General features: G+C 40.2%; 1 protein-coding gene across 1 annotated transcript in view; it reads left to right on the forward strand.

Annotated features, from left to right (window-relative positions):
- Positions 1–16945, forward strand: part of TNKS (tankyrase, TRF1-interacting ankyrin-related ADP-ribose polymerase) — a 148471-nt gene that overhangs the window by 116334 nt on the left and 15192 nt on the right. Inside the window, exons 14-21 of the mRNA XM_010561027.1 lie at positions 2191–2362; positions 6166–6245; positions 7268–7413; positions 8431–8596; positions 11294–11513; positions 11788–11897; positions 14456–14644; positions 16002–16239. Of these exons, the coding sequence (XP_010559329.1) occupies positions 2191–2362; positions 6166–6245; positions 7268–7413; positions 8431–8596; positions 11294–11513; positions 11788–11897; positions 14456–14644; positions 16002–16239 (1321 nt within the window). The remainder of the gene's footprint in view (positions 1–2190; positions 2363–6165; positions 6246–7267; positions 7414–8430; positions 8597–11293; positions 11514–11787; positions 11898–14455; positions 14645–16001; positions 16240–16945) is intronic.

Raw genomic sequence — 16945 nt, forward strand, 5'->3', positions numbered from 1 at the left:
TGCTTTCAGCCTTAGTGCAGTACGTTCTTGGGTTGGTTTTAGACAAGTGCTGCATGATTGGCAAGAGCAGATCTGCCTCAAAGTGAACATACTCCACATGAAATTGCCTTGCAAAGCCTAATCTGCTCCTGAGGGAAAGAACAGCTTCATGTGGTGCATGTGTCCCTCTGTCAGCTGCAGCCCTCTTTGTCCCGGAAGTAAGCCGGCATTTCTTCAAATGGCTGGCATTCTTCTGCCATAAGAATTGATTGTTAGTAAAGATAATATTTGGAGGTGAAAGGAGACCTGCATACGACATGTGAGATGATGGATCTGATGACTCTGCCAGTGTTCTTTTCAAATGAATATTAATTTTTTTTCCAGGTACACAGTTGGTATTGAGTTGTGCAGTGTGAATGCCTTGCTGCTGTTCTTCAACAATTTGTTCAGTACAGAAACGTTTAACACAGGAATTCAGTGTTATGGAAGACGTTAACTGTGATTCTCTTTCTTGGGTGAACAGAGTGTTATCAGCTACTTTCAGAATCCACAAGTTTCATTTCATTCTGCCTTTACCATCACTAAACTTGTACAGCCCCAGACTTCTGCTTTTCTCTGTGCCCTTGTCAGTGGTGAAAGGTATCCGGTGTCCTGAAATAGATGAGGATCATCATCTGAACAAAATGATGGATTTGGGACATTCAGCATCTAGTTAATATTTATGACAGCAGTAAGTTTTTATTTAAAACAAAACTTTTAGTGAAACCCTATTAGAGTGACATGAGCTGAGCACGAGGTTAGAAGAAAGCAGAGCTGTTCTCCTGTACATCTTCCTGCAAGAGAGGTTTGTGATCTGAGAAATTCATGGTTTACCAGCCTGTAGAATTGTTCAGGGATATAGAAGAATTTCAGACAATATTGAATCACATTCTGCTTTATTTATGTGGCAGTTCTTTGTTCTTTCCTGTGGCTTGATATTGTTGTATTGCAGGTATTTTTCTTTAGTTTTTTGCCCTATGTGGTAGTAGATATTTTCTTCAGTTACCCCCCATAATTAAATTTAATTTAGTTACAGAATATGCATCTTATCCAAAATGTTTTTCACTAGTTTTCGTGGAAAGGTAGTAGGATTTGCAGGCTGCATTTTAGGTGAGAAATAACAAGCAAAACCTTTCTTCAGTGCCACCACAAAGATTTTGAGAAGGTAAAAAGGTGGGTTTGTACAGTAACAGAGTCTATTATGCATGTGGTTCATAGCCTGCAATCCATAGGCTTGGAAACAGATAGGTTGTGAGTTGCTTGCAGAGAATATAGAGTAGTTCTGTATTTCATAAAGTGGTAAAAAATGCTGTTGGACATTTGCATTTAAATTTGTCATGAATTGCTGCTAGGCACAAAGTATCTTCTTGAAAGGTTATTTTCATGAGGGTTTTTTTCTGCTTTTTAAAGCTCTCTATTACTCTCTTCCTTTCTCTGATAGTGAACCCATGGAGATGCTTCCAGTTATTTAGATACTCTGTTAGATCTTGACAGACAGATAGGTTTCCGTTATATCATACCCTTGGAAAGCGATTTTCTATTTTGCCTGTTTGTACGGTCTTGTATTGGTTAGAATTATATCCAGTTGTACTTAACATTTCTGTAAAAGTACAAAAACTGAGGGGGAAATGGAGTGTTTGTATCTAACCTCTTCCCCACCCCACACACCCCCCTGCTTCATAGAACTCCTAATCTGACATCTTTGTTTTGCTTTAATTCTTGGTAGTGAGTAATGTTAATTCCCATTCTGGGGATGACAGATGGTAATTTCCTTAAAGCTGGAAGATCTTTGAATTGTTTGGTTAATTATTTACCTCTTTCTCTTCTTCTGTGAGAGTTTTGCTTTTCTTGCACAAGGTTGAACTTCATTGAATTTGTCAAAAGCTTGATAGCTTTTTTAAGTATGGTTTCGGGGTTCCTGTGTTGTCTGTTAGCCATGCAAACAAATAACCTGTGTTGTTAAAAGACAGGAAAGCATCTGTGGTAAATTACCTTTACATTGGAGTGTTTACCTATTTTGTCATTTGGTTTTGTTTAGTTGCAGTGCAGAGGGATTGATAGATAAATTTGCATGCTGGAAAATTCTTGTTATTGCTGCTCCTATTAAGAGCAGGGACAGGTGCAGGCTTTTAATTATAACTGTTTTATTTCATATTGCTGTTGATTTTTCAGATGAATGCACTGGACACACTTGGCCAAACAGCATTGCACAGGGCTGCGTTAGCAGGTCACTTGCAAACCTGCCGACTCTTGCTCAATTACGGCTCTGATCCCTCAATCATCTCTTTACAAGGCTTCACAGCAGCACAGATGGGAAATGAAGCAGTGCAACAAATTCTAAGTGGTGGGTAAAAATAAAGGCTTGTGTATTTGAACTTCAGCTTCTCCCTTTTCTTTACAGCTGTGGGTGTTATTTCTTTTTCAATGCAAGAGACTTGCAGTAGTTTTCTCATCCTCCTTTCTGCCATTGTGTGCACATACCTACAGTATGTACTGCATGATACTTTTCAGAAGAAAACCACAACAAAACAAAAAAAGCCCTGCTCAATTCAGTGATTTTGTGCAAATTGGGAAGAAAATAAACATCTTGTGGATTTAGAGCATGCTGCTGTACAGGGAGATTGTAGGAAGGCAGATGTGAGGAGTTTGGGGTTTTTTTGGTAGCAAGTTCTAAGGCAGTTGGCATATTGCTAAACATGTGAGAAACCTTTTTTTTCTCATCAGCCACTGTTAGGTACTCCATACTTTAGCAGTCACAAGCAGAGTGTTCCTGGCAGAAAATTACTGATAGTTGCTAAACTGTTTGAACTTTTACTTCAAATCTCTTGCTTGTCCAGCAGAGAAAGATTTTTATTGAGAAAGGACTCTGGGTACTGTTTAGATAACAATGTGTTTATATCTTGCATTAAAAAGGTAAATAGATCTTTGAAGAGGGTTCTACTATTTTTCATATAAGTGCTTGAGAGTTTGCATCCTCTTACCCATGCCACTTTTGAATTTTTGCTAGTAGGGAGAAGAATAATTGCTACAGTAGCTACTACAGATCAAGTAACTTACCTTAACAGTGAGATATGCATGTAGTCGAAGAAGGGTAGATACCCAGATAGAAGAGAAGACCCATGGTAGCTTCATTTCCTTCAGTGTTTTCAACAGTTGATTTAAAAGAGGCAAAATAAGAGGCATTTTACAGCAGTGCAAGGAAGGACTATTTGAAGCGTACCCATGCCTGAGACATAGCTGGTAACATATAGCTGGTTACACGAGTAGCATTACCTGTTTAAAGGATGCACGTGACTGTACATATGTGTATTGAGAGAGAAGAATGTTAGCTATGAATCAGAAGAAAGTAAGCATATCTCCTGCTGTTAAAGAGAATAGGAGTTTGATTTTAAAAAATAGTAAACTTACAAGTATTCTGAAAACACTGATTTGATTTTCGATTAAAAATTCATTTTCACTGATTTACCTTTTCTAGGAAAACTAATTTCAGATGTCATACTGTACTGCTTTTCATGGGAGATGTAGCAACCTTTCTCTTACATCCATGAAGGTGTTCAAGACTGACAAACTCAAAAGCTGAAAAACATGCATGTAGCATAGGGTTGTTGACATTTTGTTCTCTGTATTTCAAAGCTAGTAAATGAATGCTGAAATCATTTATGGAATATTACTGTGTGTTCATTTTTGTAACATTGGGTTAAAGAAATCCTTTTTTTAAATGTTGGAGTTGTTTGATAGTGATTTTTACCTGACTCATGAATTCGCAGCTTAAAATATTTTCCGTAGAGTGTAGGATTTTTTTTTTCTCACACTTGATTGCTAAGCAACTTCCCAAGTCTGAGATAACAACCATGAAAACAGCTTTCTGATGGCATAGTGGCCAGTGGATACTACTTTACTCTAGCTGCTTGTGATTTTGGTTGCAGCTGGTAGGAGTACGGCCGTGTAATGTAAGAAAGCTTGTCAAGTGAGCTTGTTAATTTTTTCATATGCTCATTAGAAAATGCTGCTAGTTTTGCTTTTCTTGGAGAGTAAGATTTGTTTTGTTTCTTTGCTCAGTGCAGCCTTTTGGTACTCAAGTTCTAATCTAGTGGAATTGAAATTTCGCTTTCCTCTAGTAATTAGATTGTGTTTATGATTGATTTCCTTTATTACCCTGACCAAAGTCAGGGTCTTGGCTATCTTGTGAAGATAAGGACAGGTGTCCAGAGAAGAAAGAAACAATTGCTAAGGAGCAGAGCTTTGGATCCAGTATAGAAATTAGCCTCATCTATTCTCTCCCTACCTCAGGATGCTGAGGTGGTAGTGCTGTTGGGGAGAGCAAGGGAGGGCAAATAACTTAAGATGAAGAAGGTGTGAGCTGAAATCCTAACCCACTCCAACAACAGGAGTTTGATGCATGCTATACTCTGCCCACGGTCATTCACATTTGTATCAAACCCCTGCTTGCCATCCTTCTCTTGCGGCATGTGTTTGAATCACTTAGAATCATAGAATCATTTAGGCTGGAAAAGACCTTTAAGATCATCAAGCGCAACTGCTTGCTAGTGCAACTGCTCCAGGAGATCGAGGTAGATTAGAGGAAAGGAGCTGGCAGCTTTGTTTATGTTAAAGATGCTGCTATTGCTCTTCCCTGAGCTTTCTCAGCCTTTCCTTCACTGAGAGCTTTTCTTCACTTAACAGTTGAGCTTGTAGGAGTTGCTTCTCACCTCCTTCTCCTCCTCTTCTTCCTGCAGTGAGTATGGAGGCAAGGAGGTAGCAAAAGGCCACAAAACACTGATCAAGAAGAGAAAATAGGACTGCATTAGGACATGCTACTTCAAAGTGAATTGATAGGTTGATGTCCTTCTGTAAAGATGGCTAATTAAGAAAACAAGTATCTCTTTCTACCCGTTTTCCACTCCTGTGATATAGTCACAGATTACATTGCAAAGTCAGGAATTGACTAGATTCTGCAGAGACTGTATTAGTCTGTAAGAACGTCTCTGCAGTTTTCTCTCGGGACATAGTACCAGTTCTCTACATTTAAAGAAGTCTTTTAAGTATTTTTGATGGAGTTGCATGCCCATCTAGAATGAGTTTAGCCGGTAACAGCACTCTGACTTTCTTACAGCGTTCTTACAGACAATTACAACTCCAAGTTCACCTTGCCCCGTTTGTTTTGCATAGGCAGTCATTTCTGTCACTGATCAGGCAACATGCTGCCAGAACTTCTATTCCATAAATCCTTGAGCTTGAGACAAGTGGCTTCTACAGTAGAAAGCAGTTTCTATTAAAAATGAAGTGATCAAGATTGTCTTTTCAGCTCCTTTTTGAGCAACACTGAAGAGCTCTAGGGTCAGCTAATCCACTGCTCCTTTCCAGCCAATTCTTCCTCTTCCCTCACTGCATGCTTGCTTTCTCACAACCATATTTCTAATGAGAAGTATGGTAAAGAAAGTTTTGAGGCCAAACCCTGTCATTGTCTTACCTTTTTCCCTCTTTAAATGACTGTATCTCTCTAAAGGTCTCCTTTTAATCAGTATGTCATTCTTCTGATTCTGTTTTGAATCACTCCATGTTTATAAGAAGGGACAGGACCGATCTCATTGTCACTATGAAGTGCAGTATGCAACTGGAGAATTGTAAAGCAGGCAGTCACCATGGGGCCAGAGCTAACTTAGAAATCCCATCCTCTTGTCACTGCTTTGTAGTACGAGACATGTCACAAGTGCGGAGTGCAAAGGCTGTCATTCATCTGCTGAATTGAGCACATTTAACCCTGGCTGGGCACTGGCGCCTCATGCAGTTTGCTGAAATTATTGAGGAAGGTGCTTTTGAATCTGTCCCAGTGAGCATGTAGATTTCTCAAATGCAGAAATGGTCATTTTTACCATACACAGGATTAGCAAAGCATTGAAATTCCATTTGGCAGAATAATGTCAACTCTACAGTCTAAATCTGACTGGTTTACACTGAAACTAAGGTTCCATATTCAGCTGTTTAGGCAATATGAACTTGAACATCACAACTCCAGCTGCATTTTTACAAATGACAACAGACTGTTTCTGCCCACTCCCCCACCCCCAGTTTGGAAAATATGTTGAGCACAACCTAATATAACTTAATCATCCTAAGTAATCCTAAGCCATCTTTTTCCCTATGTAGAAAGTACACCTGTGCGCACATCTGATGTGGATTATCGGTTGTTAGAAGCATCCAAAGCTGGAGACTTGGAAACTGTGAAGGTAGGTTTGAGCAATTCATGTTAATTTTCCACTTTGTATTGCTGTGCAAGGCTTGTGGAAGCCTCTGCTACAAGAGTTGTGGAAGTAGTGCCCAGTGGATGGTAAATCATAAAAAATGGGAAGGCAAACCTTTTTTTTTTTTTTTTTTTAGATAGTAGTGCATTAACATGTGCTGAGGTGTTTCTCTTGAGTTTTTGGTTGTTCATTCTCTCAGTCCTTCACACAGTCATGTCATTGATGGACTCAGATGCAGTGTTGCAGATGCAGCTGTAATTCTTTGAAGTGGACCCTGTGATCCTCAGCCTCACAGTTTAGTAGAAACAAGCCTCAGGTGCATGTTTCAATCAGAAGGCAAGCAAAAGATAGTGTTAACAGGTAGAAAATTTCACATTTTAAGCCACCCTTAACCTGAAGGTGAAGGGTCAGGCTGTGGAATCCCAGCATCACAGGAAGATTTGATCTTGTCTTTAATACTTGGTCTGTGTGCAGAATAGCCTGCAGATAGACTGTTCTGCATGTGTTCTTACCTTGAACTTCAACCTGATACATATTACTATTCAAACAGCAGTAGTTTTGTGCACCAGCAGCTCCTTTGACTGCCAAGCTCAATATTTGTAGATTTCTGAAGACAACACAAGCTGGAAATGGTAACATATCTGGAGAAAGTTACATGGCCTTGAACCTGGTGCTTGATGATTTAGAGGCTCACCCTTTCTAATACATTACGAATGTCTTCATACAGCTTCTATCATTTAAGTCTTGTTTGTTATAGGAGTACTTTCAGCCACAAAATTAGACCAGCTTTTTTTTAACTTTGCCTAAGTGGGAAGAAATTTCCTGAAACCTAACTTCTAAAAATTTATATATAATAATAAATGGATCAAATTTTGTGTTGAGGTGTTTGGGGGTGATAGTTTGGGGTTTTTCTTTTGGGGTTTTGTTTGTTTGACTGGTTTGGGGGGGGTGGTATTTGTTTGTTTTAGTTCTCAGCTAGATTTTGGGTTCTTCTTTTGTCTTTGCAGCAACTTTGCAGCCCTCAGAATGTGAATTGTAGAGATTTGGAAGGCCGTCATTCAACACCACTGCACTTTGCTGCAGGATATAACCGCGTATCAGTGGTGGAGTATCTGTTGCACCATGGGGCAGATGTGCATGCCAAAGATAAAGGGTACATTTCATTCCGTGATATGCTCCACTATTTTCTATTAGTGTGAGACTTCTACCCACCTCTATTCATTTTTGTTTCGAATTTCAGTAACCATCATGTTTGTCTCTTGAAAATTTGTCTCTCTTGTTTCTTCTTGTCCTGCATTGTTCCTGACATCACTGTAGGGGGATTTATAGACCATTAAGGCAGACTTATCTTTCTGGCAAAGCCATTGTCAAGTACATTTCTGCACTGTAATACATATGATCCTTTCCTTCCCCCTTTTGCCCATTTTGGAGGCTTTGTTGTGCTTAAAAGGAGCCTCTAAGTTATTTCAGGTGATCTAAAATTAGTTTTGAATTGCATGGGGTAAAATACCAGGGTTATCTCTGGTTATTTTTCTAATTCTGTTAGTTAGCTTTTATTATTAAGTTAGTTATTTATTCAGTTAAATGATATGAACTGTTTACAGGTTTTTGCATTATTTGCAAAGTAATCATGTAGAATAGCATGATTATGTTTGATCTTTTACTGCAGTATATTGGTTCGGGGTGGGATAATTCATTTCCAATGCTAAAACATTTCCAATACTGAATTTTCAGGCTTTCCCTGAAAGAAATGTTTGAGTATCTTTCTGTATCTATCCGGTGTGCAGTGCTTACTTATAACTGTACTTAAAACCCATTGTATAGTGTTATATCTTTTCTGAAATTTATACTCAAATATCCAAAGTCAGAACACAAGTGATTCTTGCAATTTAGTTTTTGGCTGTTGGTAACAGCGTCGAAGTTACTTGCTTGTGGAAGTATTAACACTGGTGCTTGCTAAGTATTTAAAAGTCTCATGGATGAGAACTGAAGGAGGATAGTGAAGTTTTAATTCATGTTTTAATAGCAGGGAAATAAAGCCATGAAAATCAGAAAGACTGAAAGATACCAATAATGTCTGGTGGAAGTGGGAGTTTTATCTACTAGAAATTTGTATGATTGCATATTGGATTTTGTTTTCTGTAGCTGTTAATACTTTCTCTTTGATTAGTGGCTTAGTACCCTTGCACAATGCCTGTTCTTATGGACACTACGAAGTGGCTGAACTCTTAGTGAGGCACGGTGCTTCTGTCAACGTGGCAGACCTGTGGAAATTCACTCCTCTGCATGAAGCAGCAGCAAAAGGAAAATACGAAATCTGCAAGCTGCTTTTAAAAGTATGTGATCTGAAGTTCAGATGTGTCTTTAAATGTATATATGTTTATTTTTGCTGAAGATTAATTCATTAATGCAAAGTTAATTGCATTCAGTGAGTTCTTTATGGTGTCTTTGAATTCATTTTCATCTTAGAATTGTCAGATGCTTTCTTGTGTAATGTCAGTTCACTTACAAAGAATCATCAGTACAGTTACTTTTTCCAGTACGTGTATTAATACTATTAGCCAAGTAGGACAAGACTCTCAAACTGGAAAAAGCAGCTGAATTTGTGTAAAAATATGAAAACCCCACCTTATCCTATTCATCCCTTTCTGGAACAGTTACTGCAGTTAAGTAAACCTTTGTAAATACTTACACAAGAGTGTGTTACAGAGCAATAACTGAGGGTGGGTCCTAAATGGTGTCTGGCATGTGGGAAATTTAAAACTGTTATGTTAATGTATAATCAAGCTCCTGGAGGAAATGCATATTAATATACTGTGGAATAAATATTCATTACAGTTAGTGGAAGAACCTGTAAAAAGCATGAGGTAATGCCAGTATGTTTCCAGTGAGAAACATGAGTTTGAGAGACTTCTTAACATAAGGTCATACCCTGCCGTGGGAGGGTAAAAGAGGGTGCTAGAGTAGAATTTCTTGCCAATCCTATTTCCTGTTTTAGCCTTGCCTACTTCATGTCTCTCTGAAGGACAGCATTTAAAAATAGGAGTAAGTCAGAATATGGATAGTCTTAAAATGATGAGGCTTTTCCTTGTCCACTTCTCTCTTCATTTGCTGCTGCAAAGCCCCACTATTTCCCTCCTATCTCATTAATTACTTCACTTGATTACCAAAAAAGCATTTGGGGGGGTAGCACATCAGTCAAAACACATCTGCAGTAGAAACCAGAAGATTTCAGTAGTCTGTGGAGTAGGCACAATGATGGCCCTGGCAATAACAGCTGAGTACAGGTGTTAGTTCAGGCTATAGGAGCACTCATAATCCCTCAAGCACAGTGTTACTTTATAGACTCTGCAGGTCTCTGGAGTTTTCTGATGATTCCACTGGGAATGTAGCCTTTTTTTGTGTTCAAAGGATCGTGAATGGATGTAGGACAGGAAATAGAAAAGTGCTGAAATCCTTCTTTTAGAAATCACTCTTGCACAAGAGCTAAATATGCCCTTAAGGAGACACCATTTTGCAAAGGCTCTGGGTGTCCATGGATATATGCTCACGGTGCAGTTTCCTCAGGCTTCTCCTGCTGTGTCTCTTATGCCAGCTGGCAGTGCTGTCACTTCTGCTGAGCTGTGGATGTTGAGCTTGACTCTTCCTGACTTGTGCACTTTCTGGCCTGTTCTGCTTGAAGAAAGAAATAAAAATATACAGGCATTTTGGAGAGACTTTTTTCATCACCTTTCTTTAAAATTACCACCTTCATTTGTTTCTGTGCCTCTGAAGGGGTCTCGGAAGACATTGCCTCTTCGTTGTGATACTTACTCTGGAGAGTATTTGAATAGTTCCAATTTTGATGAGTTTTAAATTAAGGGATCTAAGGTCATATCTTGGAGAAGTCATTGTAGTTTAAAAGGCTTTGTGCAAAGAATGCTGTCTTCCCAAAAGCACCACAGATGTGGAACTGGTTCTGTGTAATCAATACTCTGTCCCTTTCTGTCCCTTGCTCTTTACCCTTTACATCCAGAGCATTGCGGTACCGCTTCCAAATACAAGTCAGTCAGTTCCTTCTGCTCTTCCCATCCCCAGCTCATTCCCTGTGGCTAACACAGAGTTGCTGGCATCCTCAGTGAGAAATGGCAGGGTAGACTTGCTGGCAGGGGTTGGACCACTGTGTTTGATTATTCTGAAGGGTCCAGCCAGAGAACTATAGTGCCAGCAGCTGCCTCTGCCTTATCTGTCTTTGTTTTTTCCCACTGCTGCTGAGAGTGATGAGGGAAGGAGCTGTCCTCCCACAAAATTGTACATGGACATGACTCACACCATATGCTCTATGTAGATGTATGTTCCTCCTTGTCCCGTGCTCCAGTACTGTATTCTTATCACTGGCTGATCTGCATGTTTTACCAGCACAGGTATATTCCAGCAGTCATCCAAATCCACTTTCTCCACTTTCCCACCAAAATGTTTTCTTCACTGCTTTCCAGGACCTGTAAACATCTTAAGATGGTGCTGTTATCTATTGGAAAGTATAAAAATGAGTATTTTTCTTGTTCCCTTCTGAAACAAGTGCCTTTCAATAGCAGGGTGGCATTTAGTGAAACTTGGGGCCTGGCTTCAGTAGCTCAGAAAGGTGTGCTGAGGAAACACCTCTGCCAGCCAGTTTGCAGAAGGGAAGGATTGACCAGCAAGGTATTTGCAGTTGGCTTTTCTTTAGCACCTGCTGTGACAGTAGGGTGTAGCTATATACAGCATATGCTCCTGAACCTACTTCAGTTGCAAGTAGAGCAGTGGCAGCTCTCGCAGAGGGCTGCTATTCTTGCCTGTGGAGTTGAGATTCACACAGCTGTGTTGCAGACTAGTGCTTTAGGCCTCATCCTCTTGCATTTATTCTCATGTGCCTATTAATCTATACAGTTGTTGCTTCATGATTGCAGGTTGGCAAAATCACCCGCCTCCTATCTTGTGCCACAAAATAGTGATACACTTAGGTGCACTGTTCTGCTCATGGTTGTGACAGTAGCATTCCACTTTGCTCTTTGCAGCATGGAGCTGATCCAACAAAAAAGAATCGAGATGGGAACACTCCTCTAGATTTGGTGAAAGAAGGAGACACAGATATCCAGGACCTACTGCGAGGAGACGCTGCCTTGCTAGATGCTGCCAAGAAGGGGTGCCTGGCACGAGTGCAGAAGCTATGTACTCAAGAAAATATCAATTGCAGAGACACCCAGGGAAGAAATTCAACACCACTACATCTTGCAGGTGGGTGACTCACTGGGTTTTGAAGGCTTGTATATTTATGATAGGGCTACAGAAGTTAATCACCAAAACCAGGATTGGTATAATAAGACTTTCACAGAGGATTGTCCTGTACAGCGAGTTGTTAACTATGGCCGCTGTGTTTCAGGAGGTAATACAGTTACTAGGAAAGAGGAGCTTTTGCAGTTGAAAAATTGCTTTAGCTTTTCTGTCTAATAATTTTTGTTTAGTTTAGCTCTCCTAATACCTGATTTCATTTCCTGTGCCTTTTCTACAGCTGGTTACAACAATTTGGAAGTAGCTGAATACCTTCTTGAGCATGGTGCTGATGTTAATGCCCAGGACAAAGGAGGATTAATCCCCCTACATAATGCAGCATCATATGGGGTAGGTGCAGGCATTCTTGCCATGAGTAGACCAACAAGGAACTCCTTAAAGTCATATCCAAAACCAGTTATTTTGCAACTGTCTTGCTGTGAACGTAGTTCTGGTTTTGATGGCATGAAATACTTGTTGGGCTAAGTTGCTGTTGTGAGTCCTGTTTGTAGTCCTACAGATCTAAATAAGACACAGATTCAGGTGTGCTGTAGCAGTTAAAGGCTGTGGTTTGGAAAGATCGCTAGAACGTAGCTTTTATGCAGACAAGCAGATGCATGGCACTGAACAGTGTTAAATTTGGGGTGACTGTTGAAACAGAAAAGACCTCAAATTGTCACTGAAAGACTTGGATGGAAGGAAGAGAACAATACCAGGGGATTGTGCATTAGGTGGTGACAGGGAAGTGGAGGCCTGTTACAGCTGGTCTCTGGTGGGGAGCTATTGCTAAAGCTAGAAGTGCTGAAGGGCTACTGAGTTTGTAGTGTGGGTGTCCTCCTGGGCAAGCTGTCTGCTGCAGTGGGGGTGCAGTGGCTGATTCAAACCATTTTGGATGAGGCAGGCCCTCCTTCCTCCGTATAGGAGGAAGCATCTGTGTGCATATCAGTTGCACAGATGCCTGATAGATTGCTTATAAGCAACTGCTAATTGTAGATGAGGCGAGAAAGAGATCTTTTGCAAATAATTGTACAGGCAGTGCTTGAGAAGCTCCTAGCAGTGTGCTTAGTCAGACAGAGGACATGAAGCTCAAGTAGTGTTTTTGATGGTCTCATGATGCGCTTTGTCTGTTGCTACCTGGCCCCGACACAAGAAGAGTAAAGTCTGGGAGAGATGATTGTAATGCTTTCGTTTGAGAACCAAATGAAATAAGAAGTACAGTGTTCACTTTGTTTTTAAGGAGAGCATATCAATGAAATTCAGCCTGCATCATTTGCATTGGTCCTCTATGTCAGTCTGGGATCCCAGTGTCTGAAAAAGCAAAAAACTCCAAATCCTGCTGAAGGTTTAGAAATGCAACACAGAATTCTTTTATGATGCTGGGTCCTAATACCAAGCAATATTGTTCATCAGCATCTGCCATAAGCATTAAATTCCCAGGACCTTGCTTAGATCTAGAGATATGTTTTGTTGCAAAGATTGTGTTCTTTCTTTTCAAGCACAGGAAACCCAAACACACTTTTTACGTGAAGGCAAAACATTCCTTACTGGCACAGGGAAATATAAGAGATTGGTTCAAGCTGATTATCACTTCTAAAAAATCATAATGCCAATCTAATCTGGTTGCCTTACTTTCTCTAGAAGTTAACGAGGCAGCGTTTGGTGCTTTTCCATCAGCTTATTTAGTTAAGACTTGCTGTATACCTTTACTGTGGCGGCCCACACTTCTCTCTGAGCTGTCATCAGCCCATTCAGATCTCTGTGATGGGAGGCAGAGAGGAGATGAGCACTGGTTTCACAAGTTCATAGCTGGCAGGTTTCACAGGCTCAACCTTTTCCTCACAAAGTATCTTCAGTTCTCCCACCAAGTACTTCATGCTGTCTGTCCCTCAGTAGGGTTTCATGTGGCAGAAAAGTCACAGGAGCATCAATTGCTTTAAAAGTTTGGCAGGGAGGAAAAATAAGGTCGTCAGTCTTTTCAAACCACACTTATCCAGAGAGCAAGCCCTTTTACAAGAGCTGCTAAGAGTCACTTAATTGCCATTGAGAGAAAAAATGAAATCCATTGGCAAGTCTTTGCACTTCTGCTTACAATTTCAGTGTTTCACACTCCTACCTACTCATTTTGGCTACCTGCTTTTTTTATATCTTAACTGTATCGCACAAGTAATTTTACTGGTCAGAGGCAGCGAAAAATTTTATTTGCCAGTTTTCTGTTGTCTTATTTAACTTGGGTGACTTCAAGGATGGGATATTGATAGAAGCGTGGGGTTATAAGATCATTACTTTTACAGCCCATGTAAAACAGTTGTCCCCTTAGGACACTCATAATACATTCTATCAATTAGAGTCCTCTCAAAATACAATTGGAGAAAGAACAAATCTGTGCTGCCATGGATGGGTTCAAAGTCTTGCAAGGAAGAAATAAAGTACAACAAAGATTTCTGTGTGCAGACATTTAAGTGGTGGCTCAGCAGTACAACACATTGATCTTTAGAGCTTCTAGTATCATATCACAGGTGTTACAGCCCTGTAAATTTGTCATGCTGGTTCAAATTTGTCTACAAATATTTTGACAGTTAACTCTATTGGTTTTATGCTGGATCAAATATCATGTCTGCTGCTGCAGCTGACACAAACCTAATGCTATGTACTTGGGGTGATTTGGCAGAAATACAATTCTGTGCCTGATCCCAATTACACATGTGCTGGTGGATGATCTGGTAACTGTGGAGCTGCAGTATAAAGTGGTACCTGAAGAGGTGTGCTGCTACATAGACACAGGAGGTAGAGAAGTGAGTTAAAGGAAGGAGAAATCACAGGGGTCTGTAAGCACCATTACCTCCAGCACAAAAAAGGAAATACATGTTTCACAAGTGTCACATTGATTGAGATGTTCTTGTGTTTTCCAGCATGTGGATATAGCAGCACTGTTGATCAAATACAATACATGTGTAAACGCAACAGATAAATGGGCGTTCACACCATTGCATGAAGCTGCACAAAAAGGAAGGACACAGCTCTGTGCTCTGCTGTTAGCTCATGGAGCAGATCCAACCATGAAGAATCAAGAAGGTCAGACACCACTAGACCTGGCAACAGTAAGTTCATGTTAGCGTGCCAGCCACAGACTGCTCTGGAGGATTGCTCTGCATATTAAATGGCTTTCTATGGTTCCATGGTGTCAATGGTCCTCAGCTTTTGCTGCGCTGAGGTGGAGGGAGATGAGCACCTCCAGGGTGCCTGTTTGTGACTTTTTTACCCATAGGTCTAGGCTTTTTCCTTTGCCTGAGATTGTAATGTGGCTCGTGGTTTAAGGTTTGCTTCTGCTTAAGGATTCGCTCCTAGGATCAATCCTCTCATTGCCAGAAATAACCTATCTGAAATGTCTCCAGTGGTGGTCAGCCTGTGTACCGTTGGTGATTATTTCTTTGAACCTAGGAGGAAAATCAGATGGCTCTTTAGAGAAATGGGATCATTTAGAGGATGATTATGCTCAGTGCCTGCATATTACCTCAGTTCTTTTTTGTCTAACTCCAGAACAGTATTCTAAGATTTACAGGTGGCTATCAAACTTTTTCTAAAACTGGCATCCGGAACCTTTCTTGTTAGTGGTGGCAGTGGCGGCTGGTTAAAAAGCCTAATAAGGTTACATAAACATGATGTCCCAGGTTAACTAGTCTTGATGGAATAGATAATGCAACCAAATTGGATGCTGTGTCTGGTTATAGTGTGACTATCTTTTAAGGCCATTGATTGATTTATGGAGAGTTCAAGAAATATCCTCCAGAATAATCTGAGCTCTAGAAAACCTGCTTTGTGATGAGGGATACAAAAACTCTGTCATTTCTCTGCGGGAAAATAAGGATGTCTTAATCATGTTCTACAAGAACATGCAAGGAGGAAATTCTTGAAGATGAGGGTCCTGCTTAATTTAGTCAACAAAGGCTAAATCCAATTGTTAGCTAAGTTCATGCTTCTCCTGTATCTCCTGTCTTGTTTTTCTATTATAACACTGTAAGATGTGATTATAGCAAAAGCAGTGGTAAAGTCTTTCCACTGAAACCTTGATCCAGTGCAAAATGCTTCACCAGAAGTTGAGCCTGACAGAGAAATTATGAGGTGGCATTGCCCAGCATAGGTTGTGAAGGATTTCAGATAAAGTTGCTGCATTGGTCTTCCTGAATTTAACACCTATAAATTCATTTTGCCAGAAATGAAATTAGATGTACATTCTTACATACCTTTAGAAGTGGGGAGAACTCGGTTCACCTATGTCTGAGCAGTGAATCAGAGTGTTTTTGCAACCATGAATTCCCATGTTACAAAAGTTGGCATTTTTCTTTTTAATGGGGCAACAGAGCAATCAATTAAAATAAATTCAAAGAAAAATTCTTTCCAGAGATTGGTGAGTTGTGATAATAGAACCTCATGTTGAATGTTCTTTCTGTTTTTCAGGCTGATGATATCCGAGCTTTGCTGATAGACGCGATGCCTCCAGAAGCTTTGCCTACATGCTTTAAGCCTCAAGCTACTGTTGTTAGTGCCTCCCTGATCTCACCAGCATCTACGCCATCCTGCCTCTCCGCGGCCAGCAGTATAGATAACCTCACTGGACCACTGGCAGAACTAGCTGTAGGAGGGGCATCAAATGCTGGTGATGGAGCAGCGGGAACTGAAAGGAAGGAAGGAGAAGGTGCATTTGCTGCTGGACAAGTTTACATTGCCAGAAGTACAGTAGCTTAGTATCACAATAGGCCTTGCTTTATCTGAAAAGCATTTGTGACTAGCCAGAAAATATTGTACAGCTTGAGCTGTTATCTGCATCTTAAAGTGTCTGATACTTGCTCTGTTTTCATGTGCTCTGCCAGGAGCATTGTTGGCTGTTCATCTATGTTTTCGATCAGTGATTAGGTCTGGCTACAAAGGCAGATCTGATTAGGTGCCCAGATGTTCATTGTTGTTTTTATGCAGAAAATCCAATGAGAATTATTTTGATGAAGGAATTATGATTGTGATGGCTGGGGGATTTTGTTAAGGCTTTTTAAACCCTTTGGTTAGTATCTGGAATGCATGCTTTATGTCAGCATCTAGGTGATTACATAGTGAAAATACACCCACCTTTCCTTTCCTTCTCTTTGCCATATGAGCCTGTATTTGCCACAGATCATTCGTGCTTCTTAATAGTTGATTCTGAGGAGGGAACAGTGATCAGCTTTGCACTGAGCTTTCACACAGTGGAAGTGGATTGTTTATTGTAGACATAGACAAGTTGATGGTAAAAAGAATCAGCGTTTGGAATTTTGATGTTAGAATCAGTAGTATTGCTTGATTATTTGTTTTTTAAGTTGTTGGTTTTTTTGGTGGTTGGTTTTTTTTTAATTCAGGTGCATAGGATATAA

Source organism: Haliaeetus leucocephalus, unplaced genomic scaffold (genome assembly GCF_000737465.1).
Source record: "Haliaeetus leucocephalus isolate CR32 unplaced genomic scaffold, Haliaeetus_leucocephalus-4.0 Scaffold140, whole genome shotgun sequence".
In the NCBI taxonomy this organism is placed as follows: domain Eukaryota; kingdom Metazoa; phylum Chordata; class Aves; order Accipitriformes; family Accipitridae; genus Haliaeetus; species Haliaeetus leucocephalus.